This window comes from Theropithecus gelada, chromosome 9, assembly GCF_003255815.1.
Source record: "Theropithecus gelada isolate Dixy chromosome 9, Tgel_1.0, whole genome shotgun sequence".
NCBI classification, from domain to species: domain Eukaryota; kingdom Metazoa; phylum Chordata; class Mammalia; order Primates; family Cercopithecidae; genus Theropithecus; species Theropithecus gelada.
This window is the reverse complement of record NC_037677.1, coordinates 130,088,153-130,111,986: the sequence shown is the minus strand read 5'-3', so window position 1 is coordinate 130,111,986 and position 23,834 is coordinate 130,088,153. Positions and strand designations below refer to the sequence as shown.

The window sequence follows — 23,834 nt, the reverse complement described above, 5'->3', positions numbered from 1 at the left end:
TGTGTGTACATCTGGGGGTGTGCACCTAGGTGCATGGGTGTGCACCAGGGTGTGTGTGCGTCTGGGGAGGGACGTGCACTGGGTGTGTATTGTGTGCACCTGGCCATGTACCTGTGTGTTGGGGCAGGGAAGATTATGCATCTCAGGGCGTATAGGTGTAAGGGGGGTATACGTGATCATATGAGTATGCACAGGTCCCAAGGCCCCTTGGCCAGGTGTTAGCTCTGGGGAAGCGTGCATGTTGTGCTGAGAGGTGGGGATGACAGGTAAGTACTGCGGCAGGTCCCAAAGGTGCATGGTGGGACGATCACCCTCCCTGCCTGTGAGCCTGAGCCCCTGCCCTAAGATCCCAGGAGGGGTTACAGTGCTGTTACCTAGCTCTCACCAGTGGAGCAGGGCTCTGAGCCCATCACACACCACACCTAAATCTCTCCACTGTTCCAGTGTGCTCAGCAGTGACCTCCCTCACCAGGAGGGCCATGTACAATTCCAGCAATACTCTGGTGACAGAGGTGGTCTTTCTGGGCTTCCCAGAGTGGCGCCATCTTCAAGGGCTGCTATTTGGTCACTCCTCATCATCCATGTGGGGACCATCAGAGCCAGCCACCACCTGCACACATCCACGTACCTCTTCCTGGCCAACCTCTCGGTGCTGGAGACCCTGTACACCTTGGTCACCATCCCGAAGCTGCTGGCTGGCCTCCTGGTATCAGCGAGGACCATCTCACTCCTTCTTGGGGCACCCCACCTGGCTGCTCCTCTTCCTCTCACTTAGCTCCTCTGAGGGCTTCCTCCTGACCACCATGGACTGTGACCTGCCCCCAGTCATCTGCCACCTGCTGCACTACCCAGTCCATTATGGACTCCAGGCTCTGCATGCACCTGGCCCTGAGCACCTGGCTTTGTGGCTTCCCGGCCTCCTTTATGTCCATGGCTCTCAACTCCAGCCTGAGGCTCTGCAGCCCCCAAGTCCTCAACCACTTCTGTGATATCTCACCCCCACTACTGTGGCTCTCTTGCTCCTGCACCACTGCCATAGAAATGCTGGACTCAGGCAGCCCAGGTGATCCTTGTGGCTTTCTTGCAGGCAACCACAGTCTCCTACACCCTTATCCTGGCCAGGTTGCTAAGAATTCCAGGAAGGTCCAGCAGCCAAAGGCCTTCCCCACCCATGTCTCCCACCTGGAGTGGCGGCTCCTCTGACCTCATCAAGCTGGTGTCGGGGGTCTACTTGGTTAGGATCCCTCAGCTGAAACCCATCATCTACTGCCTGGAGAACTGCAACATCAGGGAGGCCCTGGCCAAACTCCTCCAGGCCCTGCACGTTTAGAACACCAGCTGCAGGAGGGAGGGCTGCCCAATCCCTCTTCCCTTCCCTGTGCTCACAGACACTGGTGACCCCCCAAGGCAGCCACAGCCCACTCCCACTAGGGCAGTCAGCAAGCCCCACCCTCGCCCATATCACCCAGAGTCAGAGTTGCCAAGAGCATAGAGTGGCCATAGGCAAGCATCTCCATGAGCAGGGGAGGGGCAGAGACACCAGACCTGGACCTCAGCACTGCTGGGTCCCAGCCATGGCAGCTGGGAGCCTCCCCCAGGAGAAGCTGGGCCTGGAGTTCACAGGACGCCCCCTCTCATGGCCACTCCCCTGACCCTCTCAGATGAACAGCTGCTATGGAGGCCAGTTATTTTGCCCACATCTCTGTGATGCTGGAAAAGGGACTTGACAAACTGCATTTCTGCTTTCTGTTGAGAAGTCAGCTGCCAGTCTTACTTTTACTCTTTTGTAGGTAATTTGAGTTTCCCCTGCTTCTGGAAGTTGTTTGGTTTACAGCTGTGTTACCTAGGTATGCTTCTTTTTGTATTTATTGCACTTGGAGTTTGTAACACTTCTAGAATTAATGATTTAATTCCTTTCATCAGTTTTTGGAAATTATTGGTGATTACTACTTTGAATATTACATCTACCTCATTCTTCCTCTTCTTCCATTGGTTCTAATATTACATGGCATGTCAGGCTTTTTTATAGTGTACCCTCTGCCTCCTAACATCCTATTCTCCACACTCTTTTTTTTTTTCTGGATTATTTTCTGATCTTCCAAGTTACTAATTCTCTCTCTAGCCATGCCTAATCTTCTGTGTTTTAAAATGTATTTTTTGATTCCAGACTTTCCTTTTAGTCCTTTTAGTTTCCCATTCTCTACCAAAATCCTCAATCTTGTTTTATTCCAGTAGACATGGACAGGTTCCTACATGAGTTTCTTAATGGTATCCTTGTTCTTGTGTTGGTCTCTGTCTAATCCTTGCCAAGACTGGGTTGTTTTATTACTATTGCTTTCTACAATGTCTTAATATGACATGGTGAGTTGCTCTTCTTTGATCTTCTTTTTCAAAATTATTTTATTAACAGTTATTTTAGGCCTTTATTTTTCCATATAGAGTTTAGAAACTTTTGGGTTCTGCACTATTTTGTTACTACCATAACAAAGTGCCAGAGACAGGGTGGCTTAAACAACAGAAATTTGTTTTATCACAGTTTGGCAGGGTTGGTTTCTTCTGCAGCCTCTCTTCTTGGCTTGTAGACACTGTCTTCTCCCTATGTCTTCACAGGGCTGTCCCTCAATTGGTGTCTGGGTCCTAAGCTCCTCTTGTTAAGGACATCAAGCTCACCTCACCTCATTTAACTTCAGACACATCTTTAAGGTCCTATTTCCAAATGCAGGTACTAGGGGTTGGGACTTCAATGCATGAATCTGAGGGAAACACAGTTCAGCTCATAACAGAGCCTTTTAAAAATTATGCCAAGATTTTGATTGTAATTTCATTAAATTTATGGCTCAATTTGTGGTGAATTCTCACCTTTGTAATATCCTGTTCATGCTCCATTTATGCAGATTTTCTTTTATATTCTTTAATAACTTTTTGATGTTCTCCATAGAGGTCTTTTACATTGTGGACTGTGGTGAATGGCCTTTTTTTTTTTGGAGACGAAGTCTTGCTCTGCCACCTAGGCTGGAGTGCAGTGGTGCAATCTCAGCTCACTGCAACCTCCACCTCCAGGGTTTGAGTGATTCTCATGCCTCAGCCTCCTGTGTACAGGCACGTGCCACCACGACTGGCTAATTTTTGTAATTTTGGTAGAGACGGGGTTTCACCATTTTGGCCAGTCTGGTCTCAAACTCCTGGCCTTAGGTGATCTGCCCGACTTGGCCTCCCAAAGTGCTAGGATTACAGGCATAAGCCATCATGCCAGGCTATGAATGACTTTTTCTTTTACATTTCCTAAAGCTATTTTTTGTTCTGGTAGAGAAATTCTACCATCCTTTAAGTCTAAGGTACACATCTAGCTGCAAGTCTAGGGAGTACCTACTTAAAACAGGGGCGAGAGGTGAGACACCCAGTAGTGCAGAGCAGCACAGCAGCCCCACTGTGTGCCCAGGATGACCCCACCCTCCAGCCGCATCACTGTCTTGAGTGGAAGTCACACATCCCCTCCCAGGACCAGGGGAGGGAACAGTCACAGACTTTCCTCATGAGCCAAAAATAAGCGAGGTCTGGCTGTGGCGCTGTCCACTGCTGGCTCCAGCACCAGCGGTTGCCCAAGAACCCCCTTGACTCCTTAGAGTAAGCAGCTCACTGCTGGCTGTTCTTTGTGTGACTGGAAAGGGGGACTCAACCAGAGTGTACAGATCTATGATGACCTCCACTTCCACCTCCACATCCTACATCCCCTCCCTTCCAAGCTCGTCCTGCCTGATGGCCAGCACCCCCGGTCCAGTCTGGAGTCTCCCGGGGCCCTTCCTGCTCTCCTTGTTAATTTATTTTCTGTCTTGGAGGGAAGCTGGGTGGACCTGCTCAGGCGGCCCCCTAGGGCCAGAAGACCTGTCAGTCACTTTCAAATACATGTTCTTTCCAGAGGTTCTAAAAACACTGTTGTCCCTCTCACCCAGAAAGCTAAGCTTCTGCTCAGTCCTTAACGGTAGCTATAAATGAGAAGCACAGCTTGGTTTCCTTCTAATATCCGGCAAGTTAGAAGACAGAAAGTATTTATTTACTTATTCATCACATATTTGCAGGGCAACCCTACACGGGACAGCAGAGGTCCCACGCGGGCGGTGCACCCGGAGCCAGGCTCAGTTGAAACTCACCGGAGGCGCAGCCGCCCTGGGCTGGGAAGGCGCCGTGGGCCCAGGTGGCATCAGAACCCACAGGAGGGAGGCAGCTGGCCCAGGAGGGGCCGTGGCAGGCCTTTGGGGATCGCGAGAGTCGACCCCATCCTCCCCGAAACAAGGTCGAAGGTTGAGAAGGTCCCTGCCCAGTCCCGCAGCTGACAACAAGGGGAGAAGCCGCACCTGCCGGGGTAGGGACCGCGGGGTGGGCTCGGGCCTCCGTGGGGCCGGCACAGGGACCCTCTCCTCTCAGGACCTCGGCCCTCATCCCCGGGCACCGGGACTCACAGGCGGATGGGCCCAGGTGGGGACCAGGGTGTGAAGGGCAGGAAGCGGGGCGGGTGGAACGGGGCCGGATGCGGGGGTCACGGGGGACGGCGGAGCCCTGACTGTGTGATGCAGGAGACGGAGGGGACTGGTGACGGAGGACTGGAGGCCGCGAGGATGGGGAATGGGGACGTCCTTTTCCCCTCCCACGGCCCACCCGGATGCGCCTCCGCGACTGCCCGCCCCAATCCCAGGGCGGAGGCCTTGCGCAAAACCCAGGCGCCTCGGCTCCGCGCTCCGGCTGAGGGTCTGCGCCGCCGCCCGCCCGCTCCTTCTCGCTCAGCCGCGGCCCCTGGGGAGGATACTGTGGCGCCCGGTTCCAACTGAGGCCTGTGGCGGGTAAGGCCGGGAGGCTGAGGCGGGTACAGAGCCGGAAGCGAGGGAGGGGATGCAGTCGTCGCCCAGGTGGCCGCGTCCAGAGGCGGCCCCACCACTCGACCCTGTCCTATCCCCCGCCAGCTGCTGAACCAGGCGGCCAGGGACTGCATGGAGCACGGGCTTGCGCGGGAGGGACCGTCCCTGGGGTACTGGCCTGCTGGGGCGGGGTCCCCATGGTGTCAGCAGCCGCTTGTCCGCCGCAGCACCCGCAAGGCCCGCACCCAGGTTCTGGCCCCAAAGGTGGGCGCCAGGCCCAGGCACTGCTGGCCTGCGCTGCAGACCCTGATCTGAGCCAGCACTTGGTCCCCGCTAACACGTACTCCAAACACAACACCCCTCCCCTCATGCTGCCCCCCGACATCCCAGCAACGCGTGCACAGCCCAGGAGCATGGCGGTCCTCCCGCAGGCCTACCTCCCCGCACCCAGGGCCTGGACGCCCCCCGAGGCCTGGACACTCCCACCGCGGGGCTCCATCCCCCCTTCTACGCCCCCAATCCAGGTACACAACCTTCAGCTGCAGAACCCTCCTGCCCCACCTGCCACTTCCCAGCGCATCCCCCAGGCCTAAGTCCTTGATGCTAGAGGTTAAACCGCACCCCCCTAGGCCTGCGTGGGCTGAGGGCACCCTGATCCCACAAAAGCCGAGGGTTCCTCTGCTCTCCAGCCCTGAGGCCTCCGCCCCTGGGCACCCGATCTCCATGGAAACCGAGGGCCCTTTCCCGCTCTTCCTGCAGGCTTGGCCCCATGAAGATGAACTAGGCACCCGCGACGTGCTTGGCTCTGCTACCGGCGGCCGCTTTCCTGAGACAGCGGTGCAGCCAAGGGCGGCCGCGGAGGGCTCCGCGGGGGCTTGATAGGGGCCTCGAGGGTGCGTGTAAGGCCGGCGCCGCGCTATGGTGCCGCGGGCTCCTCGCTGCGCGTGGCTGCGGCCGGAACGGCCGTGAGGGCGGCAGCGGGCCTGGCAGCAAGTTCAGGCTGAAGAAGGGCCGCGGGACCCGGGGAAAGCGACCTTGGAGGACGATGAGGACTGGGTTCCTGGAGGCAAAAGGACCGGCCTCGGCAACTACACCTACCGGGCGTGGACTTTGGGCGCTGGACCCACGCGCGGCCCCCACTTCTGTCTCGTACTGGGCGGCGCCCTCAGCACCCTGGGGCTGCTACGGCCCTAGGCCTGGCTGGGCTCAGGGGCGACATCTGGCCCCCAGCCCGCGCCGCCTAACCTGACCCCTAACCCTTAAATCCAACCCTAACCCATGACCCAACACCTGAACCCTAACCCTAACCTCAACCCATAACCTCAACCCCTACCCCTAACCCTAAATTCTAGCCGCAGCCCGAGCCCGAATCCTAATGCTACCATAAACCTAACCCCCGAACCCAAACTTGAACCCAACCCACACCCCTAAAACCCTAACCTAAACCGAAACCACAAACCCTAACCCCTAACCCTACTGCTACCCCTAACCCCTGAAGCTAAACCTAACCATAACGCTAAACTTAAGCACTAACCTAGCCCTACCCCTACACTAAGCCTTAACCCAACTGTAACTCCTAACACTAACCCTAACCCTTAAACCTAACCCCTTACCCTAAACCGTAACCCCTAACCCTAACCCCAAAACCAACACCTAACCCTAACACCTACTCTAAAACACTAACCTCTAACCCTAACAATCTTTAGCCTAACACCCAAACCCTAACCCCTAACCCTGACCCTAATCTTCTATCCCCGAAACCCTAACCCCAAACCCTAACCCTAACATCCTAACCTCAACCCTAAAACCCTGACCCTAACCATTAAACCCTGACCCTAACCATTAAACCCTGACCCTAAATGCTACCCCTACCCCAACCCTGGACCAACCCTAACCCTACCCCTAATCCTTCCCCTACCCCTAACGCTAACCCCAAACCCTAACCCCACCCCAACCCTAAAACTAACTTCTAACCCCTAAACCCTAACCCAAACCCTAACTCTACCCCAACTCTAACCTTTATCCCTAACTCTAATCTGTAGCCCTAACCCAAAACCCTAAGGTAACCTTTTATAGGTTGGGATTCGAGGCTTTGTATTTAGCACGGGCGGGTGTTCTGGTGTCTCCCACTCACCCGCACGGGAAGTTCTTCTGTTGGTTCTTCACTAGTCAGGGTGCATCGCGGCCTCCCCTGGCCGGTGAAGGGCTGGGTTCTCCCGAAAGCCTCGGCTCCTCCTCCCTCCTCCCAGTGCCCTCCAGGCCTCCCCGGTGGCCCCAGCGTGGCAGGGCCCGTGCAGAAGGGACCGTGGGCTTGTGGCCGGCATGGGCCGCTGTGGGCATGGAGCTCACGGGAACGCGGCCTAGGGGCAGGCTGCGCTCCTCTGCGCCAGCGGGAACAGCGGGCCCCGCGGGGGCTGCCACAGACGCGTCACTTGCTGGGGTCCGTGCACTCCCGCGGTGGCGTGGCCAAGCAGAGCCGCGACCCCGTGAGGTTGCCGGGGCCACGGCGCCTCGTGGACTAGTCCGTGAGACACGCACATTTCACAGGCAGCTGCTGAGTGGCACACGCGCACTGCTCGCTCGTGGGGAGGGCCTCCAGAACCAGGGCCGGCCTCCTCGGAAGCCAGCACACATGCGCGGGAGCACCCAGAACCGGGCCAATCGCGAGCCTGGACGGCCGGACGTGGCCCTCGCGGGCTTTGTAACCCTCGAGCCTTTACGCATGCGCACTAGCTGCCAGGCAGGCCGGCCGCACATTACCTCACATATCCGGAGCGCGCGCGGGAGTGCATTGCGCAGGCGCGCTGCCTGGAGTCCCGCCCCCTGCAGGGGTTGCTCCAATCACCACTGGAGGCTCCCTCCCAAGCCACCCGCGCTGCTGAGCTGAGAGGAAATGGCGGGGAGGTCTCTGGCGTCGAAGGCCGAGCCCACCGCCGGAGCCATGGACGGGGCTGAGAAGGCCGAAGGTAGTGGAGGGAGGCAGGGAACTGTGCGTGAGGGTCTGACCTCGCCGAGGCGGGGCAGGGTTGGGGCGCGGGTGGCGGCTACTTCTTCCTGTCAGTCCTGATGGTGCTGACTGAGACTTAGCGGGTTTCTTCAGAAAACTTTCCGCCAGGATGAGGGAGTGCTTGCCCGCACACCCCTCACTTCGTCTTAAAGCATTGAACCTTTATCGTGGTTGCTCCAATTTCGGTTTAGGTAATTAGTCAAAAGACATCCTGTCGTTCCACAGACTTTCCATACACACCTCTTAAAAGGGACATTTTCCTGACGCTCCCAATCCCAAGGGAATTCCTAATTCCACACTCCTCTTCCTAGAACCAGCAAGTGTCCAGATTTCCCGGTCGCACTAACCTGGTTCTTGACAGTGGGTTCCCCCACCCAGCATCCCGACGCCCCGGGGAGCCGGGGGAGGCCGACTCCGCGCAGATCTCCCGTTTGTTTCTCCCCGACCCCGACCTGCCGTAGAGGCTCCTACCTCACCCTGGGAAGGGAGGGACAAGGCAGCTGGTCAGAGTTGTACAGAAGTCCCGAAATTGCAGCCCAACAAAGAGCAAGAACACCGTCCTGGCCGTTTCCACTTCAGGACGCTGTGTACCTCTGGGTGTTTTGGGAGAATTTTCAAACTTACACAAAAGTGGAGAGAATTGTACGGTGACGTCCCTCCTGCTGTCACTCAACTTGTCACTCTGTCCTGAGCTCATGTGTCCCCCCTCAGTTAAAACGATGCAATTAACAAACGCCACGGTGGCTGCCTGCAGCCCTACCTGCGTGAATATCATGGCAGGTGCTCTGTCGTGTTCTTACAAAATGAAGGTTTGAATACTGAAACAAGCTTGGCACAGAAAGCATCCCTACAGTGAGATGTGGCACAGTGAAAGCCCCAGTGAAGGACAAAGCAAGTAAACAGGACAGACGCAAACGTATCCCTTTCATTAAGCACCTACTGGCCCGCCACTGTGGTAGCCTTTCAGTATCACAGCTCCATGTTCCTCACATAAGCTAGTATATTTAGATAAGGTTTAACCAACGTTGCTTGTGCCTTCGTTCAAACTGCTACAACAGAAATGCCATTATTTCTCACAGTTTTCGAGGCTAGAAATTCAAGATCAAGGTGCAATGCAGCGTCTGGTGGGGGCCTGCTTCCTGGTTGTAGACTTCTGTCTTCTCATTTTGTCCTCATATGGGGCAAGTTGCTGCCGGCCTCTCTGGTTTTATAAGGGCACTAATCCCATTGCTGAGGGCCCTACTCTCATGACCTAATCACCTCCCAAAGGCCCCACCTCCTAATGCAGTCACACTAAGGGATTAGGATTTCAACATACGAATTATGGATGGGGGCACAAACATTCAGTCTATAGTGACCAGCTGCAGAAGAAAGTTAAAGGACAAGATTCCAGTTTTAGTCGGGATGTTACCTAGGATCAGTGACACTAAATACATTTTAGTAAAAGGTCTGTTAGTCTCCATCTAACTGGCTGCAGTTATTACTATAAAGGGGAATGACTGGGGAAAACGAATGTTTGTGTTTCAATTTTTTCTTCATGCTTTTTCACACATGCCAATTACTTGAATAATGTAAAACTTAATTCATAAATTTATGAGCAGTGATTTGTGTAAGATTTCAGATGGGACCAAAATGAGGGGACTCTATAAACTCAAAAATAAGCATTTCACAAAACTCTATGCTTGATTTTTTTTTTTTTTTTTTTTGAGACAAGATTGTGCTCTGTTGCTCAGGCAGGAGTGCAGTGTTACAATCACTGCTCACTGCAGCCTTGACCTCCTGGCCTCAAGCAATTCTCCCACCTCAGCCTCTTAAGTAGCTGCAATCACAGGTGCATGTCACCACTCCCAGATAATATTTTTAAATTTGTTATTTGTAGAGATGGGGTTTTGCTGCGTTGCTCAGGCTGCTCTTGAACTCCTATGCTCAAGCAGTCCTCCTGCTTCAGCCTCCCAAAAGTGCTGGGATTATGGATGTGAACTACTGAACCTGGCCTTATGCATGTATCCATGATTTTTAATGGCTGTAAATGATTTATCCTGTGTATGTGCTATAATTTATTTAACAAATCCCCTAAGACATATTTAGGCTTCTTCCAGTTTTTTACTATTATAAACAATATAGTGATGAACACCTTGCGCATTATCCATATCAGAATTACTTAGGACATAGTCTTAGAAAAGAAGATGCACCCAAACTTTTGATATTTACTATCAGAGAGTTTGTAAGGAGACACCTTGATTTTGCATATCTGGTTGACAAAGATGAACACATTTGGAAACACAGGTGGTTGGTAAAAATGAAAAACTGGGCATCTTGTATACATCAGTGGAGGGTAATTTGGTAATGTCGATCAAAATTGTGACAAACTTTGGTCAGGTGCCTCTGAGCCTTCTCAACCATGCCTCGGCCTTGGCCTGTGATATGGTTTGAATCTGTGTCCTCACCCAAATCTCATGTTGAATTGTAATCCCCAGTGTTGAAGGTGGGGCCTGGTGGGAGGTGGTCGGATCACAGGATACCAATTTTATTTAGATAGTGACCACCTATCTTTTAACTGGATCTCTGAGCTCTGGGAAGAGGCCACACTGAATCATGGGTGTCCAAAAAGGGAGAATTATTATGAGGCTAGACCACATGGATGCTTTAACAGTGCACTTAAGAAACATTTTTTAAAAAAAAAAATTCTAAGTGTCTAAAATATACTCTTCCTTAAAAACGCAAGAGTAGCTTCTGTTGCAATAATTAGTAAAAAGAAAATATATATATATATATATATCAGGTAACACAGTACAAAAGCAAGCAGTTTAAGAGCTGAGATGAATTTGTCTGTTTACACTCTTGGAAATGCATAAGGAAAAGCAGTTTTCTCCGCAAATGGGAGTCTGATGCCTTCTCCGTTTTCTTTAAGGAACCTCATGCTATTATAAACTGTTTTAGGTCCCTCATGCAGCAGAGGGTGCAAGAGAAAGGAGAGACAGCAGAACTAAATGAAGAAAACAGCCTTCAGTCAACTGAGAAGAAAAAAAACTTTTGCTCAAAAAACACAAGGACCTAGGAGAGAGAAAAAAGAAAAATCATGAAAGCCTTTTAAACATATACACACACATCTTGGATGTTAGCTTTTAATTAAGCTGACTTTTAACCTTTTGAGTTTCTTTTAAATTTTTTTTCTAAATCTCTTCAACATATTTCAGCTAGGACGAATAGCTGCTATTTCAGAAGTACCAAGTATCAAACCAGAAAGGTCTTGATTTAGGAACCAAACCCAGGCTGTTACGGGAAAAAAAGAAGACAGAACCTCAGCTATGGAACTGCAGTGTGGGTGACAATCATTTCTCTTTCAGTTTGGCCTGGCTAGCAAAAAGATAGCCTTGTTATGTAAATGAAACCACTTAAGTAGTCAAAATCAAAAATCTTCTCCCCCTTTTTTACTTTTACTGGCCGTTTTTTCTTCCCCCACCACCACTTTTCTGATGGGAATTTAGCCACTTCAGAGGCCTTGTTCCACATAATTTGGAACTTTCCTTTGGATTTGATCAAGTCAGATAGAATTGGCCAAACCCAATGGGAAAAGGACCAAAACAGCAAAAACAGAAAGAAACAACAAAAAAAAATAGCGGTTAAGCATAACAAACAAATGATCACACAACTTGTATGATTACTGAACACTGTAATGGTAAGGAAAAATTAAGAGCAGCTAGTTGTTAATCTTACCTTTAGCCAAGACAAACCCCAATTCAGTTATTTACCTAGGGACGGGTCTTAGGCTGAAGACTTGTCTCTATCATCTTAGAAGCAGGAAAAAAAAACCCTCAAACTTGTCTTTCCTGTTGGGAGCGAGTTCAAACTCCAGAAATGAGTTTTCATGGTAGCAGGAAAACTTGCCTTCCTTGTCGAAAGCAAGTAAAACTCCAGAAAAAGAGAAGAGTTGTTCAGAAAATAAACTTTGGCCTTTGAACGAATTTTGGGAAATGAGGGATTCCCTGGATAGGGGACTTCCAGACCTCAGCAACTTGTGAAATTAGTTTGAGCCACAAAGATAGCTCAAGCTGCTAGCAGGCACTGGTAGAATATTTGTCAAAGGTCAGGAGCACCTCTACTCAGAATCCCTTTGTGGTTGCCAAAATGTGAAACCCCAAAATCTGAGACAGGTCTCAGTCAATTTAGGAAGTTTATTTTACCAAAGTTAGGGATGCATGCCTGCGACACAGCCTCAGGAGGTCCTGATGACATGTGCCCAGGGTGGCAAGGTAGTCAGAGCACAGGTTGGTTTATATGCTTTTTAGGGAGACATGAGACATGAATCAACATATGTAAGATGAACATTGGTTCGATCTGGAAAGGTGGGTCACCTCAAAGCATTGATGAGACAACTTGAAGCAGGGAGGTTGACTTCAAGATCATAGGTAGATAAAAAACAAATGGTTGCATTATTTTGAGTTTGTGGTTAGCCTTTCCAAAGGAGGCAATCAGATATGCATTTATCTGAGTGAGCAGAGAGACGACTTTGAATTCATTTATTTTCAGATATTTATTTTACAAAATCAGATACACATCTATCTCAGCAGAGGGTAACTTTGAATTGATTTATTTTCAAATATTTATAAAAAGATTTATTTTCCTTTCACAATGTTAATGCCATAAATAATTTCTTAGATCTACTAATTTTAGTGTTAAAAATAGGTTCCAATAATTATAAAAAATTAATATGAAATATTTTATGGGGAGATTTCAGGTTTAGTATTGGTTGTATATAGGAAAGCTATTTGTATTTATATATGTTTTTAAATTAACATCCTAAAGCATTTTGCTACTAATCCTTATGGTTTTATAGAAAACTTTCTTAAGAACTTCCTAGATTATGTCATCTGCTAGTTACAGTGATTTTTGACTCCTTGTTCCAGGTTTTTATACCCTCATTTTTTTTCTTGAATTATTATATCAGGAGCTTTGACCTTACTTTGAACAGCCTCAGCAGTGAGAGTACACCCCTGCCCTCACCCAGAGTTTTACAAAGGGCTGCCTGGTATAATTTTACCCTGCAGGGAAAAGCTGACCATGGAGGAGCCTGATTCATCTAGTGTACTGTTCACCTTAGGACAAGGAGCAGGGCTACCACTCTGGCTGGAGACCTGCCCTCAGTCTACCTCAGTCTCAGCCCAGGGGCTGTCAGATCCTTCCTCTGGCCTCTCGCCCTGCTTGATTCTGAAATGTTTGGTTTTGTCTCCACAGGGCAGGACACATCCTCACAGAAAATTGAAGACTTGATGGAAATGGTGAAAAAGCTGCAGAAAGGTCATGTGTCTCCTTTGTGTGAGGCTCAGCCTGAGATTTGGGGCCAAGCAGATGTGGGTTCAATTTCCAGCCCCACAATGTACAAACTTGGGAAATAATCCTCTTCACCTTCTCTTTCTTTTAAAACTTAATTACTTAAACTAACAATAGGGTCCCATCATTCAGAATTAAAGAAGGAAAAAGGGTAAGGAAGGCAAAGTGTTTTCCCAAAACCCTGTCCCAAACCTCTTGCTGGTCACCCATTTGGCTCCACTGCAGTCCATTAAATCCAGAAGTTGCCACCTTTACTTCCCTTCCTTTCCCCTCAACTGCTACTCCCTCTTTGCTCACTAGGCTCCTGCCAGCCATGTTCCCACCTCAGAGGGGGTCTTTGCACTGACTACCTCCCACCCCAACCCAAAGAGCTGCAGGGCCTGCCCCCCTGCCACCTGATTTGGGGCTCTCATGATACCTTCCCATATCTGAGGAGCGCTTTCCACTCCTTTGCGTTTTAACGCCCCTTGCCCTACTTTATTTCTCTTGAACACAGTTACCACAGCCCCACTCGGTATCTTATTGTGTCTGTTCCCAGTCTCGCCCACCCAGAACATGAGCCCTGTGAGGGCCCCACACAGCACCTGCTTTCAGTAGGTACTCAATAGATCTGTGTTGCGTGAAAGCAGCAGAGACACAAGGCTGGCAAGCACCCCACCTCTGCCTGCCCTGTCAACTCAACCTCCTTTCCTCCCTGCAGTGGGAAGCCTAGAGCCCCGAGTTGAGGTCCTGATTAACCGGATTAATGAGGCCCAGCAAGGTGAGTTCAGGGGCCTTGGCTGCCAGCTAGTACCAGCTACATGGTTTGCGGGGCTCAGTGCCAAATGAGAATGCAGGGTCCCTTGTTCCAAAGTTACTGGTTATTCACAACAGCAGCAGCAGAGCCTTAAATTAAGTACAGGGCATTTCAGCATGCAACTGCCATAATTAATATACCCATGATCCTAGCCCTGCTATCAGCAGACCCTGGCAAGGAGAGCCTGGACTCTGGAAGCCTCATTTCCTACTGTATAAAATCTAGGCCACTATAGATTTTCCTGAAGGCAAATGAGAAATGTCACTGTTGGCAAGAGAATAGAGGCTACACTCACACAATGTTTTTCTGCTCTCTGGTGAAGCCAAAAAGAAAGCCAATGAAGACCTAGGAGAGGCCCGGACCATCTGTGAGGCCCTGCAGAAGGAACTGGACTTGTGTAAGAGAGCCGGGGGTCACCCAGAGGTCCCCACAGTGTCTCAAGCCTCCCCTAACCCTATATTCCAGATGATAAGCATCCTTGCCATGGCCGAGGGTCCTGTACCCTCTCCAGCCTCATGTCCTGCCAGTCTCCCCCTCTCCTCTCTGCTTGTGGAAGTGTTCAAGAAATACCCTCCAACCTCATTCCCACCTCAGAGCTTTTGCCAGGTGCTGCCTATGCTTCCTCAGATAATACAGGTTCCTCTTTCCTCACATCAACAGTTCTAAGTTAGAATGTCCCCAGACAGGATGACTGGCATTCCCCAGTCATCCCATCTAAAGGTGGCACCCTGTCACCATCTGGTCACATGCCCCTTCCTATTTGATGTGTTTCTTCACAGCCCTTACCCGACTTCATGGGTGTTTGTATTTTTTCTCTCCTCCCCATATAAAAGCATGGGCATCCTCCAGGGCCCTCACAGCCACCCTCTGTAAATGTGAAGGCCCTTTGGTGCTTACAGGGAATGTGGGCACCAGAGAGTAGGGAGGGGCTCACTTCGAGGGGTTCACATTTGGGTTGGGGGCAAGGCTGTGCCCAACTTCCCATGTGACCGTGAGCAATCCCCATCCCTGAGGGTGCGTTGCATAGTCCCTGATGCCAAAATGTGTCACTGTTTTCCAGTGCATGGAGAGAAAGTACACCTGAAGGAGATCTTGAGCAAAAAACAAGGTATCTGCCACTCCCGTCTCCAGGCTTGTTCCTTTTGCCAGCCCACAGAGGCCCACTCTCCCCCTATGGCAGCTGAAGCCTTTTGAAACCTATCCCAGCTTGTCTCTCGCCTGTGGCTTCCACCATACATGTAGTAAATGTTAAAGCTCAATCAAGTGTCCACAGACCTGACATGATCTGGCCTTGTTCCCCTGCCAAAACCTGATACCTTGACAGGTTCTCATAGGGCCCTGTTGCTCTCCCTACAGAGACCCTGAGGATCCTCCGGCTGCATTGCCAGGAAAAGGAAAGTGAGGCACAGAGGTAAGAGCTTCCAGCTGAGCCTAACTCTGCCCCTACCTCTTTATTCTGGTAGAGCAGAAAGAGGCAGGAAGGTGAGTCTGAGATCCACAGCTCTCATTCTCTCCCTCTAAACAATGGAGAGTCCAAAGAGTGTCTTTCCCCTTTGGCTCCAACAGCAGGCAGTAGTGTTAAGGGTAACTCTCTCAATGGCATAGACGTTCATTTGCTAAATTATCAATTAAATTTCTTCAACTGGTTTTTATTCTTTGCCTTTTACTCTTTGTCATACTCCTTGGATATCTGTTCACTCATCTGTCTGTTCACTTGTCTGTTGGCATTGAGCCAACCACTTGTCCATTCTCTCTCCATCCGTTATCTTTTCATCCACCCATCGATTTGTCCATGCATTTCTCCACTTCCTGATTTAGCTCATTTTGTTACCAGAGGCCCCAGGCCCTAGCACACTGAGATTTCAGTTCTTTGGGAAAACCAGATGATATTAAGATGTGTGTGCATTTGCTTACTTGACCATGTCCACACTCATCTCTCTTAACCTGACAACATTACTTCCAGGGGGCAAATGCTCACGTCACTCCCTACTCATCACTTGTTACAGAGAAGGACCTTAATGTAGAGGGGGAAAAAATAGCCTCAATAGAGGGAGGCAGAAGCCCCAACCCAGTGCCCTCCTGGGGCTTAAGAAAACATGGCTGAGGGCTGCCTCACCTCTCCCAGGAAGCACACCGTGCTGCAGGAGTGCAAGGAGAGAATTTCTGCTCTAAGCTTGCAGATTGAAGAAGAGAAGAACAAACAGAGACAGCTGAGGTAAACCTTAGCACCTGAGGCAGGGGGTTTGGATGGCTGGTAGTTGGGGCATAATGTCAAAGATGGGGGTTAGAAGAGCTGGCTACGCTGAGCCTTAGAGGTTCAAGGTGGAGAAGATGCTCCCAGTGGAGCAGAGACCATGAGCAAAGCACCCCAAGGTCTGTGCCTGAAGACCCACAGACTTGGACAGGCTGTGAAGGTGGTGATGTCATCCCATATCACCTCATGCCTGTGGTTGGTCCCCAGGTTAGCGTTCGAGGAACAGCTGGAGGAGCTGATGGGCCAGCACAAGGACCTCTGGGACTTCCATGTGAGTCCCTCAAAGCCATTTCTCCCCTTTCCACATCTACCCTAGCAGCACCAGGCCCAAACGGTCACTTCCTCTCACCTGCCACACCCAGTCCTCGAGCAAGCCCTGGTGGTGCTAAGATCAACATTGCCCAAATCCAGCCCCTTGTCACCTCCTTGTGGCCCTGCTGCTCAGTGGTCAGGGGCATCTCTGATGAGCCAAGGTCAAGTTTTCCATCAGTGTCAGTGGATGTGTCTGGAACCATCACGGGCACAAGGGAGACAACAAGGATAAGCAATCAGTGTTTGCCCGCCAGGAGGACCCTAGGCACTGAACAGGAAAATAGACAGTGAGTGTTAGGAAGGAAGGGTTCAGTGAGGAGGTCACGCCAGGACAGAGGGGAGTGGGGGGAGCTGCAGAGCTAAACTGGTACCTGATCCTCCAGAAAACAGCCAAGACTCATAGTGTTTGCAGGTTTATCTGTTATAACAATCCATGAGCCTCCCCACTGCAGCACTGCAGAGATGTGGGATGACAGAAGTGCACAGGGAGGAAATGGCCAGTGCCGTGGCCCTAAGGCTGTACTGTGGCTGGTGTGCACAGAGGGGCAGAGTTGTTCGAAGTGAGGCATAGTGAGCAAGTATGAAACAAGATCCAGATAGCCTTCTTTGAGGCATGGGGGAAAGCCAAGAGGTGTGGACAGGCCTCTTTTCTTCCCCCTCAGAGGCCAGAGCGGCTGGCAAGGGAGATTTGTGCTCTGGACAGCAACAAGGAGCAGCTGCTCAAGGAAGGTGAGGCCAGGGAAGGTGGATGGCCCATATCTGACCTCACGTTCCCTCATGTGCTCACCTGCCCCTTTGTGCTGCAGAGAAACTGGTCAAGGCAACACTGGAAGATGTGAAGCATCAGCTGTGCTCCCTGTGTGGGGCTGAGGGCCCCTCCACCCTCGATGAGGGACTCTTTCTCCGCAGCCAGGAGGCTGCAGCCACAGTGTAAGATGTGGAGGTGAAGAGGGTGGGAGGAGGGAGTGGCCGGTGCTGACCACCCCCTACTGAACCCCCCAGGCAGCTGTTTCAGGAAGAGCACAGGAAGGCTGAGGAGCTCCTAGCAGCTGCTGCCCAGAGCCACCAGCAGCTGCAGCAGAAGTGCCAACAATTGCAGCAGAAGCGGCAGAGGTGTGTGTGGAGGCCCTGTCCCCGCAACCCCCACCAGGAAGGTGACTGATGTTGTATCTCCTCTCTCCACTTTCTGTCTCTCTGACTGTTGAAAACCTCTTGTCCCTCCTCCACCCTTCCCTCTTCTTCCTTCTCCCATCCTACCTCTTCCTGTCCAGGCTGAAGGAAGAGCTGGAAAAGCGTGGAATGCAAGTCCCTGCCCAAGCCCAGAGCACACAAGAGGAAGAGGCTGGCCCAGGAGAAGTGGTAAGTCCCAGAACTGGGTGTCAGGGAACAGAGACAGCTACTGAAGGGATGGCGGAAGGGACAGTAGGATAAGGGAGGGGGTCCTGGGACTCCTCAGAGGATGGTCTGTGGCGAGGGGCTTTCCCATAGTGGGTCCACCCAAGGTGCTGATGGGGCAGGAGGGGACCATGTGGCCGTGGGGACAGATATAGATTCCCACCCTGGACACTAACCACCTGCAGGCCAGTCCCAAGCCCCTAAAAGCCCCTGAGGAGAAAGACCTGGAGCTGCACACCGAGCAGGACCTGATGTCCTCATAGGCCAGGAGGACACACTCCACCCCTGACCTTAGCCCAAGGGGCTTTCAGGAAACAAAGGAGTTACTTTGATACAACCCATCTCATCTGAGTCTACTGGTGAGGAGTAGGGGTTGGGCCCAAGACCCCCAGGCTCCTGTGACTGATTGAAGCCTCAGCTTGACTCTGCCTCTGGGTCTGGGCCAGAGATACATCACAGGTTTTCAATAAATGCTTAACCTCCTGGTCTCTGGATTGCTCATCTCTGGGACCTGCCAGGCTCTTCTGGGTCCCCAGGCAGAGGGATGCAGGCCTGAGACGCTCTCACAGTGGGCCCAGGAGGTCTGGAACCCACCTCCATACACACGTACACACACCTTGTGATTTATTCTTCGATTCCTTCATTACAGGTCTGGACTATACAGACTCCCAGAAATTAAAAAAATTTAAAAAAATGAGGATCAGTGAGCTGGGATTCAAAATCAGCCAGTTCCATATGATAGTCTCCACGTGTTAGCTGTGTAGTTTGTGCTCTCAAGAACACAAAATGTATAACTCAGGCACTTTTGGACAGGAACAGGATAGAAATCCTCAGCGTGCAGGGAGTCAATCAACTAGGATGTAAGTCATGTGCATCTGATGCGTGCTTCAAATTCACTGAAATGCATTGACCCAATCAAGGCCAATGGTGGGAGTCAAAGTCTGCATCTTCTGAGTCAGAATACATTGAATTCATGACAAAAGAGATCCATTTTCTTGACAGGCTCCCAGACCAGGTAGACCAGTGACATGGTGGAGTTGAAAAGAGAGGCTCACTGAAGAGCACTGTTTCCATGGAAAAATGGAACATGGCAAAGTGCAGAAATTCTTCAGTCAGTCCAGGACAGACGAGTTCTCTAAGATGCAGTTAATCATGCCTGTTTCAAACAAACTGGTGATACAGTATCAAACATGAATTTTAAATCAAGTGGAAGTTAGAAAATATATTGAACTGAATGGCAATGAAGACACCACATTTTAAAACTAATTCAGTTGGCCGGGCGCGGTGGCTCAAGCCTGTAATCCCAGCACTTTGGGAGGCCGAGGCGGGTGGATCACAAGGTCAGGAGATCGAGACTATCCTGGCTAACATGGTGAAACCCCGTCTCTACTAACAATACAAAAAACTAGCCGGGCGCGGTAGCGGGCGCCTGTAGTCCCAGCTTCTTGGGAGGCTGAGGCGGGAGAATGGCGTGAACCCGGGGGGCGGAGCTTGCAGTGAGCCGAGATCGCGCCACTGCACTCCAGCCTGGGAGACACAGTGAGACTCCGTCTCAAAAAAAAAAAAAAAAAAAAAAAAAAACTAATTCAGTTAAGCCCATGATTAGAAAGAACTTTAGCTTTTATTGGTTCACCACAATTTTAAAAAAAAAACAACCAGTGATTGTTCAGTTAATGAATAAAAGGCCTTTGACACAGTTCAACATTTATTCATGTGAAAAAAAAAAACTACTAAAAAAACAAACAGCTTCCCTTAGATTTATTGGTGAGATGTCTAAACAATTTCATGTTGGAAATAACTCAAGGATGTCTGTAATATTCAAATACTGTTTATCATACTAGAAGTTCTATACGGTGAAATAGTTAAGACATGGATTTATGATTATATGCTTTATGAATCTCAATCTACAGATAAATTTCAGAACGTCTAAATGAGTATAAAAGTTTGCTAAATACAGGTCAGTATTTCAAAATCACTTTTGTGTCTCAATGCTAGGGCACAGGACTCACAAAATACATCACTTAGCAATCTACAGTTAGTTGATAGAAAAGGATACAATAAACCAGTAACAAAATAATGATATGCATCAGATAAGGATAAGCATCTCAGCCAAAGGCTGCCTCAGTGAAGGGTCAGGAGAGGCTGGCACGAGCTCTATTTTTTTCCTCTCTGCAGGGTTCTGCCAGAATATGCTTCCTCAGGTAAGAAATCAGCTGTGTGTGTGTAGAATAGCTCAGAATGGGAGAACTGTGCTGGTTCTCTACACTCTTATTTGGAGCCGTAGTGTAGGAATATAATGTAAACTGGGATTCTTGTATACCCTGCTGGTCATGTAGACATACTCTCACTGTAAACTAGCTCCCAACAGAAGATCTCCTCCTGTGTTTTCGCCAAGACCAGGTGGAAACCTATTTAATAATCAGTTTTACTACTACCAATGGCAATGGTGATGAGATGGTACCAACCACACCCAAACTCAACTTGGATTCACTTATTAATTTGTATATTTGACACCTCAGTTAGGGGTCACTGCCATGCAGGTACATCTCATTCCAGCAACAGAGCTCAGCCCATTGCATACCTGGTAGAACTAATAGCCAGCTACAAAAAGCAAAAATACACTTGAAAATAAATGCAGTATTATAAAAATATCATGTACCAAGGAATTAATGTAGCAACAGGTATATGTTATTTCCCCAAAACAACTTTAGAGAAAATTTAAAAGATCTGAATAAATGGAGAGAAAGGTCATGTTCATTAATGGAAACTCATTACTGTAAAGATGTCCTTCCTGCCTAAGGACATATAAGTCCATTATAATTTCAATAAAATTTTGCAGAAATCTCCTGTATCCCAGACATACTCTTCCTTATGAAAGAGTAGTCCAAATTCCACTCAGTAGTCGGGATCAGCCACCCCAGCCAGTAACTCCCTCTTTGCTGGTGATTCAGAGGCATGAGTAGCCCAAAGTGGCCAGTGGCAGCCTTGCAGTTCAGTGGAATCACTAGGGTGTCTCTGAGTGGAAGGATTTCTTCCTTCAGAACTAAGACCTAAGAGCACAGTCATGGGAACAGGATACAAAACCTTTGCTCGTGGGTCACTAGGGGTAATAATGGGGATACCACTCTCATTTCTACCCTGTGATTTTTGGACCTGTGAATTATGGCTACAAAAGAAACAGTACTCAATATTGGACACTGATTCAGAGCATATACAGTCTTCTAGAGAATCTTGTTCCATCCCTGCAAGGTATTGCCACCTAGCTAGTACTTTGGGTCTTCAAAAGGCCACTCCGTTAGTCTGTCAAACCAGCTGCTTCAGGGTGGTGGGGAACATGGTAAGACAAGTTAATTCCATGAGCATGGACCCATTGAAGTGCTTCCTTTGCTGTGAAGAGAGTTCCTTGATCAGCAGCAATGCTGTGTTGTAGTACCGTGGTTGTGGAAATGGCATTCTGTAAGTCCACCAGTAGTAGTAATGGCAGAAGCATTGTCTGCAAGCAAATGTGTATACAGGTATATCCTTATCATTCATTATTCCTTCTGGAGTTGGAGTCACTACTGATAATAACCAAGGCACTATAGTAACCATTTCACTTGTCAGGATACTCAATGCTGGACTCTTGAAAGAGGCATTGAATAAAATTTAATTTCCCTGCTAGACCCAAGATAGCTGATTTAATAAAGAGGCATAGTGGTCTCCTAAAACAACCCCTTTTCAAATACCAGTTCAGCAATGGATCTCTAAATAGGTCTCTGTCTTGCCACAAACCTTACTCTCTTAATTGAAGGGTTTTTTGTAGACTCACACCTTATACCAACTTGAAAAACCTTCCCATCACACTTTCCTATCTTTAAAGTGGGATATGTTTCATCTCTATGTATACAAAGACTGCTTATAAATGAGGACCTTTAATAATGTCTCCTAGCTTTATGACATTTTCTTCCTGTCCCCACCCCATAAGGGCTAGAGGCCAGATCCATTAACTGTAGAACATCCCATGGACCAGGTAGCTGCCCATCTGCAATAGGACCCATGTAAGCTTAACTTTCACTGTCTCTAAGTCCTTCCTGAATATTTCTCTTTTTTATTTATTTATTTTTTTTTTACTAAAGAAATGTGGCATTTTCAATTAAGGTCAAATATCAAGGATATTCTTTTTTTTTTTTTTTTTTTTTTTTTTTAAGTTCCAGGGAACGTGTGCAGGATACACAGGTTTGTTACATAGGTAAACCTGTGCCAGGGTGGTTTGCTGTACCTATCAACCCATCACCTAAGTATTAAGACCAGCATGCATTAGCTGTCTTTTCTGATGCTCTCCCTCCCACCATGTCATCCCACCATAGGCCCCACAGTGTGTTGTTCCTTTCCATGCATCTATGTATTCTCATCATTCAGCTCCCATTTGTGAGTAAGAATATACAGTTTTCTGTTCCTGCATTAGTTTGCTGAGGATAACGGCTTCCAGCTCCATCCATGTCCCTGCAAAGGACATGATCTCATTTCTTTTTATGGCTGCATGGTGTTATCCAGACTGTCATTGATGGTCATCTGGGTTGATTCCATGTTTTTGCTATTGTGAATAGTGTTGCAATGAACACACACATGCATGTATCTTCATAATAGAATGATTTAATGATCTATATTCCTTTGGGTATATACCCAGTAATGGGATTGCTGGGTCAAATGGTATTTCTGGTTCTGGGTCTTTGAGGAATTTCCACAATGGTTGAACTAATTTACATTCCCACCAACAGTATAAAAGTCTTCCTGTCTCTCTGCAGCCTCACCAGCATCTGTTGTTTCTTGACTTTTTAATAATTGCCATTCTGACTGGCATGACATGGTATCTCATTGTGGTTTTGATGTGCATTTCTCTAATGATCACTGATGGTGATCGTTTTTTCATGTTAGTTGGCCACACAAATGTCTTTTTTGAAAAAGTGTCTGTTCATGTCCTTTGCCCACTTTTTAATGGGATTGTTTTTTCTTGTAAATTTGTTAAAAATTTTCTCCCATTCTGTAGGTTGTCTGTTTGTGCTGATGATAGTTTCTTTTGCTGTGCAGAAACTCTTTAATTAGAGCCCATTTGTCTATTTTTGCTTTTGTCGTCATTGCTATTGACATTTTTGTCATGAAATCTTTGCCTGTGCCTATGTCCTGAATGGTACTGCCTAGGATTTCTTCTAGGGTTTTTATAGTTTTCAGTTTTACTTCCAAGTCTTTAATCCATCTTGAGTTAAATTTTGTATAAGGTGTAAGGAAGGGTTCCACTTTCAGTTTTCTGCATATAGCTAGCCAGTTGTCTGAGCACAATTTTATTTATTTATTTATTTATTTATTTATTTATTTATTTAAGATGGAGTCTTGCTCTGTCACCAGGCTGGAGTGCAGTAGTGCAATCACAGCTCACTGCAACCTCCACCTCCCAATTTCAAGTGATTCCCCTGCCTCAGCCTCCTGAGTAGCTGGGACTACAGGTGTGCGCTACCACACCTGGCTAATTTTTTGTATTTTAGTAGAGATGGGGTTTCACCATGTTGGCCAGGAAGGTCTCGATCTCCTGACCTCGTGATACATCTGCCTTGGCCTCCGAAAGTGCTGGGATTACAGGTGTAAGCCACCATGCCCGGCCACCAGCACCATTTGTTAAATAGGGAGTCCTTTCCCCATTACTTTTTTTTTTTTTACCAGGTTTCTTGAAGATCAGATGGTTGTAGGTGTGTGGCCTTATTGCTGAGTTCTCTATTCTGTTCCACTGATCTATGTGTCTGTCTTTGTACCAGTAGCATGCTGTTTAGGTTACTGTAGCCTTGTAGTATAGTTTGAAGTCTGGTAGCTTGATGCCGCCAGCTTTGTTCTTTTTGCTTAGGATCGTCTTGGCTATAT

General features: G+C 48.9%; 1 protein-coding gene and 1 pseudogene across 2 annotated transcripts; both read left to right on the top strand.

Annotated features, from left to right (window-relative positions):
• The first annotated feature begins 5,625 nt into the window (after nt 1-5,625).
• On the top strand, nt 5,626-6,044 carry LOC112630973 (annotated as a pseudogene).
• Nucleotides 6,045-7,605: 1,561 nt separating this feature from the next.
• SYCE1 (synaptonemal complex central element protein 1) lies at nt 7,606-19,214 on the top strand. 2 transcript variants are annotated; one of them, XM_025397110.1, is made up of 13 exons: nt 7,606-7,816; nt 13,093-13,155; nt 13,889-13,948; nt 14,307-14,381; nt 15,045-15,092; nt 15,341-15,395; nt 16,110-16,199; nt 16,446-16,509; nt 17,213-17,279; nt 17,357-17,480; nt 17,553-17,663; nt 17,822-17,909; nt 18,948-19,214. In XM_025397110.1, the coding sequence occupies exons 1-13, from the start codon at nt 7,744-7,746 to the stop codon at nt 18,984-18,986; spliced, it is 957 nt and encodes a 318-aa protein (XP_025252895.1). In that variant the 5' UTR covers nt 7,606-7,743; the 3' UTR covers nt 18,987-19,214. The 2 variants fall into 2 exon arrangements, with proteins under 2 accessions (XP_025252895.1, XP_025252894.1); XM_025397109.1 differs by lacking the exon at nt 18,948-19,214 and adding an exon at nt 18,131-18,279.
• The last annotated feature ends 4,620 nt before the right edge of the window (nt 19,215-23,834 follow it).